The sequence below is a fragment of the Pongo abelii genome, chromosome 9 (assembly GCF_028885655.2).
Source record: "Pongo abelii isolate AG06213 chromosome 9, NHGRI_mPonAbe1-v2.0_pri, whole genome shotgun sequence".
NCBI classification, from domain to species: domain Eukaryota; kingdom Metazoa; phylum Chordata; class Mammalia; order Primates; family Hominidae; genus Pongo; species Pongo abelii.
In genome coordinates, this window is record NC_071994.2 from 59514192 (window position 1) to 59529294 (window position 15103).

Consider the following 15103-nt stretch of genomic DNA (forward strand, 5'->3'; position numbering starts at 1 on the left):
GATAGCTGGTGATGAGGACCTGGTGATGGGGTGGCACATGTAGCAAGATCCAGAGGGCGGCTTTGGGGACCTGGAGAGGGGGCTTGGCTCTCCACCCATCTCCTGTTGCCTCCTTTCTGCCTCATCAGTCCACCTGCCAGCCTGGGGGGCACCAAGGACTGGGATTAAGGCACACACAGCCGTTGGGCTCTGGGACAGACACCAGCTGCAGCCCCCAAGCAGCTGCCCCAGCCACATGCCTCTGAGTGGAGACCGGACGCCTTGGAGAAGCCTGATTCCCCCCTCCAAAATCTGCTCATCCCTGGCCAATAGCACCCAGGACAGGGGTTTCCTGGCAGAAGAACAGAGGGCAGAGGGTCTCATGACTGATGTCCTCGCCGCCTGCGAGTCTGTGGTTTGCCTCCATCCTACATCCCATCCTGCCACCTCCGTGAAGCTCTCCTGGATTGCTGCTTTCCCCCTGGCTTGGGAAGGTGATTCATGGCCCATGCGCCTCAACAGGCCTAACCTCCCCCAACTCCTCAAGCATTCCCCAGATGCCCGCCCTGTTTCCAGGCCCTAGGCTAGGTGCAGCAAGATGTAAGGATGTTTCAGACAGCGTCCCCAGCCTCAAAGAGCTGTCTACTGGGGAAAAAGCAATCCATAAATGAATAATCAAAACACCCTGCGGGAGCACCAAGAGGGAACAATGAACTCTCTTGTGGACACCCAAGAAGAGTTCCCCAAGGAGGAAATATTGCTATCCTTCTTCTTGGTTACTGAAGGATGAATAGGAGTGCCCAAAGTGGGTCGGGGGGCTGCTGTAGGGAAAGGCTTTCTGGGCTTAGACAACAGCATGGGCGAAGGGCCGGAGGCATGACAACATCTACTGCATCTACTGAGATGTTCCTCAGGTGGCTAACACTGGATCCAGGGTTCCTTGAATCATTTAGGACCTGTTGCTTCAGACCCCCCGAGGTGTGAGTGGGCTCTGTCTGAGGTGAAGCCACCAGTTTCCCAGGCAAGACAACAGGTCATGGCAGGGGTAGAGGACTGCAGTAAGAGGCCAGAGACTACATACAGTGGAGAGAGCCCGGACCAGAGCCAGAAGACCAGGGTTTTCACCTCGCTGTGCTGCACCCTGCTGCGTGACCCTCTCTCAGCTCTGTCCCCTCCTGGGTCCCACTTTCTTCACATGTAGGATGGAGGCATTGGATGCCTGACTCCATACACACTCAGGAATGATGAGGTCTTGCAGAGTCCCTTCTTCTCTGTGTCTTCTCAGCCTCCCTCTTGGGCCTCCCTTCTCTGGGCAGGAGGGCAGCTGCCCATCCTCTGACTCCATCCACGTGGCCTACATAGGCTGCGCACACCGCACAGGTCAGCTCTGGGGTGAAGCAGAAGCTGTGTGAGGCGAGGGCCCTGCACGAGATCAGAAGCCTGTTCCCCAGACTGGAAAGCAGTTAACTTGGGGGTCCCCACAAAGGAGCACTGGGGGACCATGAATATCATAGTCTTTTGCTTCTCCCAAAGACGGAGCACAACTTGCCTAGGTCCATCTGAACTTGGCCTAGGAGAATATGGTGCTGAGCTTGCCCAACATGGAGACTGGACTACGAGTGCTGGGGCTATGTTCCTCATGCGTCTCCACTGGACTTAGGAGTCTAATACACCTGGATTCAAATGCTGTGTCTGCTCGTTACTTACCTTGGGTAAGTCACTTCCCCTCTCCGTGTCTCATTTTTCCCAGCTGTCAAGTGTGACTGGTTCTAGACCTACGGAGGAGGATGTAAGGGTTCAGTTGTCAAGGTATACACAGTGCTTGCATCATGCCTGTCTCAGGGTGCACAGTAGGAGCTTGGAAATTATTCTTGCTTTGCTTGATCTCTCTTTGGATGGAAGTTATGGGCAAGCAGTGGGTGGGGTGGGGATGAGGAACTTGGGAGCCTGGCCTGGTTATTCTGGACTCTGGACCTCTTGGAACTGGGGGTCATGGTGGGGTTGGGGGCAGCTGGAAGTGTGGGTGATGATGCAGCCTGTGAAGTGTTGCCTGCAGCAGCAGGCATCACTGCCTCCACCATGCACACGGGCTAGCCTGCCAGCCACCCCCAAACAAAGCCTGGCCAAAGGGGAGCAGAGCAGGCCGATGACAGATGCAGACAGGCTGGTGCAGGCAGGGCCAGGGCTAGGGGCTGGGGGAGGCCCAAGGAGGCAGTTGTTTGCTAAGGCATCCCCAGAGAAGGCTGAGGTCCAGCAGAGTTCACATTTCAGCAGCTAGTGTCCCCGCCCTGCCCCAACACCAGTGGCATTTATCCTCATTGCATGGTGTTGGAACCTGAGGCCCAGAGAGGGTAAGCCACTTGCCCAGGGTTCACTTATGCTTAAATAAGGAGGTTCTGGGACAGAAACGCTTATCTCTTCCTTCTACATATCTGGTTAACTCTGAATCCCAGATCTTGGAAACAGGGGAATGTGCTTCTTCAGGCCTCTTTATGCCCAGGAATCTCTGAAGGAACAAGGATGAACTTCCGCCACCTCATGCCTTTGAAGCAGGGACATCCCCACCAATGGTGGACAAAGGCAGACACAGGACCCCAGGGGCTGGAGCTGATTTGGTTTCTCCGTGATCAAGTGGTGGCTGTTTCTGCCCTGACCTCTGACCTCTGGCGCATTTGACTCAGGGGTCTTGGGTCTCTGTTCCTCCTTAACTATCATGGGATGGGAGCTTGGAGTGGGCTTGTCCCAGGAACTTGGGAGAGGCAGGGAGGTGGGGAGAACATGGGGAGAAAGAAACATCTGGTCTTGGGGCCTTGCTGCTCCCCATCCTTTCAGGTCTTTCCCTGCCTTTTCTTCCATTCCAAGCCAAAGCTTTTCCACTCTTTCTTATGAATGATTTTGAACATAGACAGAAATAGACACAATAATACTATGAACCCCATTACCACTTCCAATAACCATTAGTCCATGTCCAAACCCGACCTGTCAATGCCCTGCTTACTTCTTCCCCTTGTATGATTTTGAAGCAAATTTCAGACATCCCATAATTTCATTTGTATATATTTGATTATGTATGTCTAAAACATAAAGACTTCCTTTTAAAACATAGGCACAATATCCTAAGCAAATTTCAGACATCTCGTAATTTCATTTGTATATATTTGATTATGTATGTCTAAAACATAGGGACTTCTTTTTAAAACATAAGCACAGTATCATTAGCATACTAGAAAGATTAATAGTAATTCCTTATGCCAGCAAATATCCAGGCAGATTTCCATTTGTCTCGTAAATTTTGTTTGTTTGTTTGAATCAGGATCCAAATAGGGTCTGCACTGCAATTGTGATTGGTTGATCTGTCTTTTTACATATAAGTTTCCCTCCATATCTTTTTTCCCCTTGCAATTTATTTATTTTTAAAAAACTGGGAAACTGGGTTGCTTGTTCCGCAGTTTGTTATAGTCTGGGATTTTCAGATTACATCCCTATGGTGTTTTTTTGTGTGTTTTTTTTTTGAGACAGAGTCTGGCTCTGTCACCCAGGCTGCAGTGCAGTGGCGCGATCTCGGCTCACTGCAAGCTCTGCCTCCCGGGTTCACGCCATTCTCCTGCCTCAGCCTCCTGAGTAGCTGGGACTACAGGTGCCCCCCACCACGCCTGGCTAATTTTTTTTGTAGTTTTTAGTAGAGACGGGGTTTCACCATGTTAGCAAGGATGGTCTCGATCTCCTGACCTCGTGATCCGCCCGCTTCAGCCTCCCAAAGTGCTGGGATTACAGGTGTGTGCCCGGCCCCTATGGTGTGTTTTAACAGGTTCACCTGTTCTCTGTATTTTCTGTAAATTGTTGGTTGGATAGAGGCTTGGTCAGATGAAGATTTGATTTGTTTGGGTAAGACTGCTCTGTAGGAGATGTGTTCTTCTCCCAGGGGTGCATAATGCCTAGGTATCTTCAATCAAGTTTCTAGAGCGTCTTCATTCGCTGGCTCCTCCTCCTCTTCTCCTGCTTTCACATTCACTTCCCAAAGACAGGGAAGTGGATGAGACACCTATTCACCAAAACAGCCACCAACAACCTTATTATTGCTGAGGGGACATTTCTCCCTCCTTGCCTTATAGGACACCCTTTAAAGTCACCAATGACTATGTCCTCTTGCTCAAAATGTTCTATTCCCTTGGTTTCCAAGACAACATCCTCTCTGGTTCTGCTCTGACCACTGACCATTCTTTTAAAGCCTACTTCCCAGTCTTCTCTTGTTCCATCTGCCACTGAAGTGATGATGCTCCCTCCAGGTTCTGACCTTTGGCCATACTTTCTTTACTCTCTGTGGAGTCATTATTCATTTCCAAGACATACCCACCACCTGAACACAGACAAATTCATCCACATCCATTTCCCCAGCAGCCCCTCACCTGCAAGTCTCAGACTCATGTATCCAACTGTCTATTTCACACCTCCACCTGAATATCTCACAAGCTCCCCTAATTCATGTCCCCAAATGTGCTCACTACCTTCCCCTGGAATCCAGCCTGTCCTCAGGAAATTTTTCTGTCTCATTCAATAGCACCACTACCTCCTTTGTCACCCAATGTAAGGACCTAGGCATCATCTCCCACCTCTTCTCCCTTGTACCTTCATTTAATCGGCCACTGTCTTACTGATTTCATCTCTTAAATATCTCTTGAAGTCATCTTCATCTCTCTGCTCCAATTACCCTGTTGTAGGGTGGCCCCTGACAGCCTTCATCTCCACTATTGTAGCAACCTCATAGCTGGTGCCTCTGCCTTGACTCTCAGTCTCCTTTAAGTTGGTCCCAACACTGCCCCTGGACTGATGACTCTACAATAGAAATCTAGCAGTGTCCCCCTTGCATAACCCTTTCACAGCTCCCCATTGCCTCCAGAATAAAGTCCTAGTGTCCTGGCATAGCATTCAAGGCCTTTCAGGGTGCATCTCTACTTATCTTCTGGCCACATGGCTCATTGTTCCCTGGGAAGTAATATGGGTTCCTCTAACAGGATGACTTATGTGGCCAAAATTCTGCTCTTGCCAATTCCTTCTTCCAGGAATTTCCTCTCTCCTTTCATGGCCTACCCTGTCACTTGTTCTTGAAGATTCAGTTCAGAATCTCTCAATAAGGAAGATTTTCTAATAGCCTGGCCCCAGATCTCTGGCTTCCAGGCTGATTCAGTGTCCTCTCTCTGTCCTCATGTCTCAGTTTCCCCATCTGTGAGGATGTATTATATGAACGAAATACATAAACATAAGTAAAGAATGTAAAACAGCAAAAACAGTAAATGGCTCCATAATTGTTGTTATCATTATTGCTTCTAACATGACAGTTTCCATATTAGATTAACACTATTTTCTGGTCAGTCCTCCATCCTAGGCTGTAATTTCTCCACATGTAGTGTGCATCACTCATTCATTTGTTTGGCTAGAGACACAACAGAGACAGCAAGTTGTCCCCCAATATCCATACCTCACTTTTTTAACATAATGATATAATTTTTACTTGGAAACATGGTATATCAGTCAGCTTGGGCAGCCCATAAGAAAATACTACAGACTGGGTGGCTTCAATCTAGAAATATATTTTCTCACAGTTATGGAGTCTGGAAGACCAAGGTCCAGGTGCTAGCAAGGTTATTTCTCCTGAAGCCTCTCTCCATGGCTTGCAGACAGCCACCTTCTCACTGTGTACTCACATGACCTTTTCTCTGTGCATGCACATCCCTGGTTGTCTCTGTTCTTATTAGGACGCCTGTCATATTGGATTAGGGCCCCACTTTTATGATTTCAATTAACTTTAATAACCTCCTTAAAGGCCCTATCTCCAGATACACTCACATTGGGGATTACGGCTTCAACCTATGAATTTCCAGGTGAGGACACAATTTAGTCCATAACAAACGGCCATCTAGCAGAAGACTACATTTCCCAGATGTAGTCTTTCACATTCACTTCCCAAAGACAGGAAAGTGTCCCTTTCCTTTTAAGGGGAAGAAGGAGGCAGGTAAGTCAGAGTCAGAGAGGAAAATGTAGCTGTGGAAGCAGAGGTTGGAGTGATGCGGCCATGAGCCAAGGAATGCAGGTAGCTTCTAGAAGCCAGAAAAGGCAAGGAATGAATTCTCCTCTAGAGCCTTCAGAAGGAGCACTGCTCTGCCAACTTTGATCTTAGCCCCCTGAGGATCAGTTCAGACTTCTGACCTCTGGAACTGTAAGATGATAAATCTGAATTGCTTTAAGCCAATAAGTTTGTAGCAATTTGTTTGAGCAGCAGTGGGAAACTAATATACCACCTTAGATCATGTGATGGAAGTTGCAGATTGAAGATCTGCAGAGCAATGAGAAAGAAAGAGAAGCTGGGTGTCCAGTATTGTTAAGCTGCCACATAAGTCTTTAACCACCTACCTGGAATTTTATGTAAGCAAAGAATAAACTGAAATTTTTAGGTCTTTTTGTAATCACGGTCATCTAATCTGTATCCTACTGATATGCCTACCTGCTATGGGTCTGGCAATGACATGGGCCCTAGGTAGTAAGATGTATATTGTATGTGGTAAGTGAGGTGGCTGGGATATGCCCAGGAAATTATGTGAACACAAAAAAGGAGGCAAGAAATATTTGTTATACTAAGCTGGCTGCTGCTAGGTAAATAAGAAATGCTCTTCCCATTTTGCAGATAAGGCCAAGAGGTTGGGGGGCTGTCTCCTAGGGAGACAGATGTCATGTCTCTGAGGAGGAAGTAGAGGTTCTGGGGTAACCTTTAGGGAAGATGAGAAGTGAGTGCCCTTTGCAGGGAAGCGGTGGGAGTCAAGTGGGCTGTGGTGTCACACTGCCTACGGTGTACTCATGACACTGCCACTGACTATGTGACTTCGACAAGTCCCTCAATCTCTCTGAGCCTCCATTTCCACATATGAAAGGTGGAAATATTAATTTACACTTTAAAAAGTGCTGTTGTGTGACCGGGCGTGGTGGCTTATGCTTGTAATCCCAGTACTTCGGTAGGCCGAGGCGAGTGAATCTCTTGAGCCCAGGAGTTCGAGACCAGCCTGCATAATGTGGTGAAACCCCGCCTCTACAAAAAATACAAAAAAATTAGCTGGCCATGGGGGCATGTGCCTGTAGTCCCACTTGGGAGGCTGAAAGGTGGGAGGATCACTTCAGCCCAGGAGGTCGAGGCTGCAGTGAGCTGTGATCGTGCCACTGCCCTCCAGCCTGGGTGACAGAGCAAGTCCCTGTGTCAAAAAATAAACTAAACTAAAATAAAATAATATAAAATAAAATGAAATAAAATAAATTTAAAAAGTGCTGTTGTGGCTATGAAGTAGGAGAATGCAGGAAAAGTGTATCCAAAGCACAGAACTAGGAACATAGTGAGTACTCAGTCAGCAGCTACTGGCTGGGCATTGTGGCTCACACCTGGAATTCCAGCATTTCAGGAAGCCAAGGGGGGAGGATTGCTTGAGGTGATCCAGCTTGAGTTTGAGACCAACCTGGTCCTGAGCCTGGGTCTTGAGTTTGAGAACAGCCTGGCAACATAGTGAGACCCTATCTTTACTAAAAATAAAAATATTAGCTGGGAGTGGTAGTAAGCACCTGTAGACTCATCTACTTGGGAGGCTGAAGTGGGAAGATGGCTTGAGCCTGGGTTGAGGCTGCAGTGAGCTGTGATAGTGCCACTGCACTCCAGCCTGGGTGACATAGTAAGACTCTCTCTCTGCCTCTCTCTCTCTCTCAATAAATAAATAAATAAATAAATAAATAAATAACCAAACAAACCCAGCAGCTACTGTTAGGTCTCACCTGTCCAAAACTCAATGATCAGACCTACCTACTGAATGTTGGAGAGGTCTAACACCCATCAGCCTCTGTGAATTCCCAATAGTTAAGCCCGGGTCTCACACACACAAGCTTCTACAATACTTATAGCTGCCGTAATTTTATAGCCCGTGCCCAAGGAAGAGAGGAAGAGGTGAAAAAGTTTGCCCTGCTGCCCCTCCTTCCATCTCCCTCTCTTTTGTCCTAAATGAAGATGAAGGCCACGTGCTGCATGAGTCCAACTATAGGACATTCTGGAAAAGGCCAAACTATGGAGACAGGAAAAAGATCAGTGGTTACTAGGGGTTGAGGGGATGGAGGGTTGAATAAGCAGAGTGCAGACAATTTTTAGGGCAGCAAAACTATTTTGTATGATACTGTAATGGTGGATACACGTCATTATCCCTTTGTCAAAGCCCATAGAATGTACATCACAAAGAGTAAACCCTAATGTAAATTGTGTACTCTGGGTGATGATGATATGTAGTTTCATCAATGTTGGTTTGTTCATTATAACAAATGTTCCACTCTGGTGCAGGATGTTGACCAGTGGGGGACCAGTGGGGGAGGCTGTGCATGTGTAGGTGGAGGGGTATATGGGAACTCTCTGTGCTCTCTGCTCAATTTTACTGTGAACCTGAGACTGCTCTGAAAAATAAAGTCTTTTTTTTAATGGCATGTATCTGTTATCTATTACCATGATAATTATGTGTAATAAACCACGCTCCAAAATCCAGTGGCTTCAAACAATAAGCCTTTAGTTTCTGAGTCTGCAGTTGGCTATTTAGATTGGGCTGTTTTCCTAGGCTCTGCTGGGCTCACTCACATGCTGTACTTGACTGGCTCAGGCTGGTCTTGGCTGAGGAACTGGGCGACTCAGCTGTGCTCCACAGGCCTCACCTCTAGCAGGCTAGCCTAGGCGTGTTTTCATGGTAATGGTAGTGGTGCAAAAGTGCAAGCAGAAACATAAGCACATTTCCCAAACCTCTGCCTGATTCATATACGTTAATATCTCATGGGTCAAAACAAGTTACATGGCTGAACTCAGAACTGAGACATGGAGAAATACACAATATGCCTCCTGATATGAAGAGCTGCAAAATCATAAGGCAAAGGGTATGAATATGAGGAGGAGTGAAGAACTAGGTTCATTAATGTAATTGGTCCACCACATGGAGATAATAGTATACCCATCCTGAGGGGTGCTGCAAGGGTTAGATATGGTCAAATATATGTGTTTAATATAGTGCCTGGCCCATAACAGGAACTTATAAAGTGGTTCATTCCTCCTTACACACAGGAATCTTTGGATGTGTATGGGACTTTTCAGATGGAGTAGAAGATATTGAGAATCACTGGCACCACAGGAGCAAGGGTTAGCACACGATTTGTGCTTTGCTCAGTAGAGGTACCAGTGGGAGCCTCCGTTGTGTATCTGCTATAACTGTTTCTTGGGTTAGGTCTTCAACCATAACGAGCATGATGCCACTGGCTGGCAGATACTCCCTTATCATTTATAGAGTCATATTCATCAGAATAGATTTCCTGCCAAGTGAGAGGTGTCACTGAAATCCTTTCAGACCATTAGCTTCCCTCCCACTATACAAACATAAGTCCCCTGACAAATGAAAATGGATTCTCCTGCTTTTTAAGCAATAGGATGATGACGATAACAACAATAATATTAATACCTCCCACCTACTAAGCAGGAAAATAGGTTTTGATTCTCACATTAGCTCGCCAAGGTAAGTACTATTACTATCCCAGTTTTACAGAGGAGGAAACAGAGGCTCAGGGAAGCTATTCAGCTAGTAGGTGGCAGAGTTGGGACTTGAACCCATGTCTCTCCAAGGCCAAAACACTACTCCACCATTTCTGCCTGACTCGACTTGTGTTTATTCTGCTGATCTCAAGTCAGAGGTCCCTTGTCATTTGTGTTACTTTTTGCTAGCTCACTTCAGCCACCCTACACAGGTTTCATGTCACATGCTGACAGGGAATGAAGATCCGCCATGAGAGGGTCATGGCTGAAGGGAATTTTTCCAGGTCTGGGCAGGTGAGGCAGGGACCCCAATTTCAGGACCAACCCCTCCCAGAGTTACATTTGAAACCTTCCCCTTCTCTGGAAGGCCAAGCCCTTCTGGTCATTTCTGGGATAGCCTGAGGGCTTGGCCAAAGCCAAGGCCTGGAACTGGCCCTCCTCTCAGGGCCCTGACCTCTCATGACTTGTATGTAGGGGTCAGTGAGAAGCAGGACTCCAGGAAGGAAGACAAGGCCCCAAACCTCAAGACTCAGTTGGAGAAACCAGAGAAGGCCCCAGAACAGCTGACTCTGGGCGCCACGTATTGGAGGCGGCCACCCCCTCCTCCACACTGGCTGTGCTGTGAGTCACGGGTTTTAAGCTGAGCACTCTGGGAGATTAACCAGCTTTGTGACCAGCTGCTGGAGGAGGATACTTGGCCGAAAGAAGCAGGATAAAGTTACCCTCTCAGAAGTTTATAGGAAGGCCCATAAATGCCCCCAACTGCTGTGGGGCCCCTGTTCTGGGGCGTTTCTGGGTGTTCCCCCTGGGCAGACCCTCAGTGGCTGTGCTCATTCCCCCTGCTCCTCACCCACCAAGTAGGTTCTACTAATCTGGCACTCACTGGGGATATCTGCCACTTGGGGCCTCATGGTTCCAAGAGGGGTCTTGGGCCATGGGCCTTCCTTGCCTGGATGACAGATATTAGGAACAGAGCCCATCCTGGAGTCAGTGGGAGGAACCTGGCTCCTGCCTGGCTTAGACTTGGGGCAGAGGCTGGTGGGAAATGCCTGAGCGGGATGGCAGCCCCCGGCACACAGGCCGTCCCAGCCAGGGTGAAAGGGACAGGAAGAACCCCACCCCAGAGCCCTAGAATGCAACGTATGGAGGGGCTGAGGAGGGCCTGAGCCCTTGCAGAGGAAACTGGGAGGCCTGGCTTCTAGCCCGGCTCTGCCTCTGACCCTCTGGCCTCAGTGTCCTCATCCACTAAAAGGAGAACTTGTCATTTTCAAACTGTGTTCTCTGGAGTCCTGGGCCATTCAGAAGTGCTATAGGGATTCCATTAATGTTGGATTCGAATTTTGGGCCAGAAGTATCCTTCAACCATCATACATACGTATCCCCTTATTTCACAGATTTGTATTAATCAAAATAGCCTCATTTTTTCCTCCACCGATTGACCATTCATTCAACAATTCTTTCATGAGTGCCTACTACATGCCAGGGTCTTTTGTAGCTGGTGAGTAGAGCATACTTTATAAGAAATAATAGTAATCCATGTGAACTTATAAATTAATTTATGGCAATAAAATGGCCCATCTGTCTGCTTTATGTATCAGGGTTTCACCTAAGAATTTATCTGAAGACAGGATTCCGCTCCTAAATAAGTTTGGCTCGGGATGATCTCCTGGGTGCCTCCCTGTCCATCTGACTCCCTTCTCAAAGCACTAAGCTTCCAGTCCCTTGGGGGAAGATCTAGAAGAGGTGAGATGAGGCACTTTAGTCCCAGGGTACCCACTGGCATGGGGGTTTCTCCACGTGGTGGAGAGGTCACCGTCTGAGTGAGGATTTGTGTGTCCTCTGTACCAGGACCCGAATGGTACATGGGCAAGAGGAGGACATTGGGTGCAGACTCTGCCTCAGGATCCCAAAACGGGGCATTCAGGAGAGCCCAACCTGGTTCTACCCCCACCCCATTATCCTACCAACAGCCCACCCCCAACTGGTGCTACTACTGATGCCAACTTCTGCTCTGTGCCAGGCACTTTACATACATCCCCTTAATCTTGCCAGGTGGATATTTTTAGTCATATTTTATAGATGAGGAAGGGAAGGACCTACTACAGGCAAGCTGTGTGCTAAGTGCGGGGGATACAAGCAGAGAGTGGGCCCATTCTAATCTAGTGGGAGATACTAAGAGTCATATCTAACACATGCACTACTTACTATAGGACAGGAACTTTTCCTAAGTCAGTCTCCTCAATACCAGCATATTATTATCATGCCCATTTTATAGATGAGGAAACTGAGACAGAAATATTAGTGTACTAAGGTCACAGAGCAAGTAAGAGCTGAGATTTGAACCCCAGCACTTGGGCTCCTGAGCCCACGTGTGTAACTATCCTGCTGTGCCCTCTAACAGTCAAGTTAATATTCCGCCAGCATTCTTTCATTCCTTCATTGGGAATTCCTTCATTGAGAGGACAGGACAGTCCTTGCTATCCCACAGCTCCCATGCTAATGTGGGAGGCAGAGGTATAACAGAGAGTCACCACCTAGGGTGAGGAGAGCAACACCTGAGGTCAGCACTGGAGGACAAGGGCATTGGAAAGATGTGGGGTGTGAATCTTGGCTCTGCCACTGACCAGTCAGGTGACCTTGGACAAGGGATATAGCCTCTCTGAATTTCTATTGCCTCATCAGAAAGATGAGGATGGTAATATCTACGTTTCAGGATTGATTTAGGATTAAACAGACAATGCACATACAGTGTCAAATACTGTGCAAAGGAAGACAATAAGTGCTTAGTAAATGGTAGCTGTATTTATTAACAAAACTAAAGAGTGGGTGGGGAAAAGGAGGATGAAGAGGATTCTGGAACTTGTTTCTCTATGAGTTCTGTTCTTGGCCAAAGGCTGGCCTTCTGTGCCCAGCCCCTCTCTATCCCCAAGCCTGTCCAGGCACCTGCTATGGGTCCTGGCATCCCCAGGCAGGGCCAGGGAAGGGCCAGGGTGAGGCCAAGAGGGCGGGTGAGGACAGCCCAGCCCAGCTCCTCACTGCTGGGGAGCCTGGTGTGGGGGCAGGGCTGCTCTTGGCAGCTATGTGCTCCCTGGATGGAGAGAAGGCCTGTGTGTCTATGGGGGAGTGAGTAGGGGCAGAGGCAGCCAGACCCTCCTACCCCTTAGAAAGCAACATCTACAGAGTTCTAGCAGCATCTCTGTAGGGGTTCATGGTAGGGGCAAGGGCAATGGCTCTGCTTGCCCAGTGCCTCAGCTCCGTGCCCAGATCCCTGCCGCTTATCCCTCCAGACCTCGTCTGGGCCCTGCCTTTGTTCTCATGCAGCAACTGTCTCCAGGAGATGCAGATGACATCAGAATAGCCAGAGCAGATGTGATCCAAGGTTCTGCAAGGAAAAGGAAGGATGGTGTGGAGTGGGTTGCTGCAGGGAAGGCTTCCCAGTGGAGGTGGCTCCTGAGCTCTAGGAAAAGGGAAGTGAGTGTCCTTCCAGGCAGAGGGAACAGCAGGTGCAAAGGCCTGGGGGCTCATCTATAAGGTTAGATAAAACTTCTCAGTTCTAACACAAATTTTATTCAGATCCAATTATTTTGGTAGGAAAGGGGACATGTTAAAGCATGTCTGGGGGCCCTGAGCTAGGCCTGGGATGAGGATGGGCTTAGGGAGCAGGCCTGAGTTTAAGGAGGGCAGGAATCCAGGTGCCAGAACTTAGGCACTGTCTGCATCTCAGCACCAGAGGTCTGAGGCCCTGCAGGATGGATGGCTGAGACATTGCTGCTGGGAAGGAGCTTGTGGGGAGTCTTGTGCCCCAGAGGTGTGTCTGCAGAAGGAACTTGAGCAGCAGGTCCCAAGGAAGGTGGAAGCTCTTCCCAATACCCCTAAACACACTCAGAATATGGAGGTGTCCCATAGACAGTCTGGTTACAGAGATACTCCGAATATGGGCTAAGGTCCTGGACAGTGACACACGGTCCACATAGGGTGGTAACAGGGATTGTCATATCAGAGAGGCACCCCCAGTCAGACCCCCGGGACCACACCATCACACAGTGACAAGAGCTCACAGGGCACACAATCAAGTGTTCCCCGCCCCCACTGCTCCTGGGGCAGCCTCACTCCTGGGACCCCCTGGAGCCAGGCGCAGCCGGTGGCCGTCAGCGCCAGCCGCAGGGCCCCCCGCGGCACACGTGCACTCGCCGCCCGCAGCCGCATCCCGCGCACACGCCGGCGGGGCTAACGAGCCCACAGACCTCCAGGGCGGGATGAAGCCAGTTGTCGGGCGGGGCCGCTGCGGTCACACAGCATTAGCCCTGCGGCCGCCCCGCCAGGTGCGGCCACTGCCCCTAATCCCTCGCCCCGGCACCGCTAAGCCGGGCCTGAACGACGCCACAGCTGGGGGCGGCCGGCCACGCGCCTCCCCTCACCGCAGCCCCGGCCCGGCCCGGCCCCGGCCCCGGCCCCGGCCCCGGCCCCGGCCCCGGCCCCGGCCCCTCCCTGAGGCCGCGCGCCCACTGCGGGGCCCCTCCCCACGCTCCAGCGCGGCTCCCACCTCCTCGCCCTGCCCAGCGCTCTCCAGTCCCTCCCCGCCCACTGACCTTGTGCTCGCACCCCCGTCTCTCCCCAGCACCCCCACGGCCCCGCCCCAGATCCTCCACGCTTTGCCCACCGGCCTCCATCTCTGTCCTCAGGCCCTCTGGAGTCACAAGCCCCATCTCAGACTCTCCAACGCTGGACCTGCAGCGCCCAGCCCTGCCCTGGTGCCACCACCTGCCAGCTCTGTGCCTGCCCCTCCACTAGATCATGACTTGGGCTCCAGCTCCCTCACTCTCCATGCCTCTCACTTGCGGGTTGTGCCCTGCTCAGCTGGCCCTACTTTGGCCCCCTCCCTACCTGGATTTGTGAAGCCCCAAATTTCATCTCCTCCCCCACCACACTTATTCACAGCCTCCGCCTGCTGACATACCCAGGCAAGACTCCCTTCCCCTCCAGGCAGCCAAACTTCAGCTCGAATCTTCTAGCTCTTACCAGACCCCTGATGAATCCCAGGATCTTAGCAGGTGGTCCCAGGGCCTCTTTGAACCACGGTTTTACTTACCTGAAAAATAAAAAGGCATGATTTAGATGACTTCTGAGGACCCTCTTGCCTTTCCTACCCCAAAACACTGGCAAGGTCATGTACTTCCATTCATCTGAATGTTAAAGACAGATGAATATGGAAGAACAGCCACTGGCCATGTGTCCCCACCGGAACCCTTCCCATCCCTTAGCTCTCAGGGTCTGAGCTAGCCAAGGCAGCTTTTAGCCGCTGGCGTAGGGTGGGTAAGAGGGAACAGGGTGGAACCTGGTTGCTTAGGTCTGGGCCAGGACTTGGTGTCTCTGCCACCTTGGGTAGGATGTCTCCTAGAAGGGTGTGTCTCTGAGGCTGGCCTGCTGGGGGTCCTGGCCTCAGGCACTGCCAGTATTAGTGCTGATGGACAGCCCCAGCAGGTGGGAGCCGGCTAGTCCCCCCCGGACAGCCCTGCCCACCTGTCACCCTCTTTGCTCGGG

The 15103-nt window shown here is 50.1% G+C and overlaps 1 protein-coding gene across 1 annotated transcript; it reads left to right on the forward strand.

Annotated features, from left to right (window-relative positions):
- Nucleotides 1–235: 235 nt before the first annotated feature.
- Nucleotides 236–14681, forward strand: LOC112135553 (splicing factor 3A subunit 2-like). The gene is made up of 5 exons (XM_054525484.1): nucleotides 236–473; nucleotides 10037–10183; nucleotides 10376–10419; nucleotides 13537–13884; nucleotides 14245–14681. The coding sequence occupies exons 1-5, from the start codon at nucleotides 236–238 to the stop codon at nucleotides 14512–14514; spliced, it is 1047 nt and encodes a 348-aa protein (XP_054381459.1). The 3' UTR covers nucleotides 14515–14681.
- Nucleotides 14682–15103: the final 422 nt, after the last annotated feature.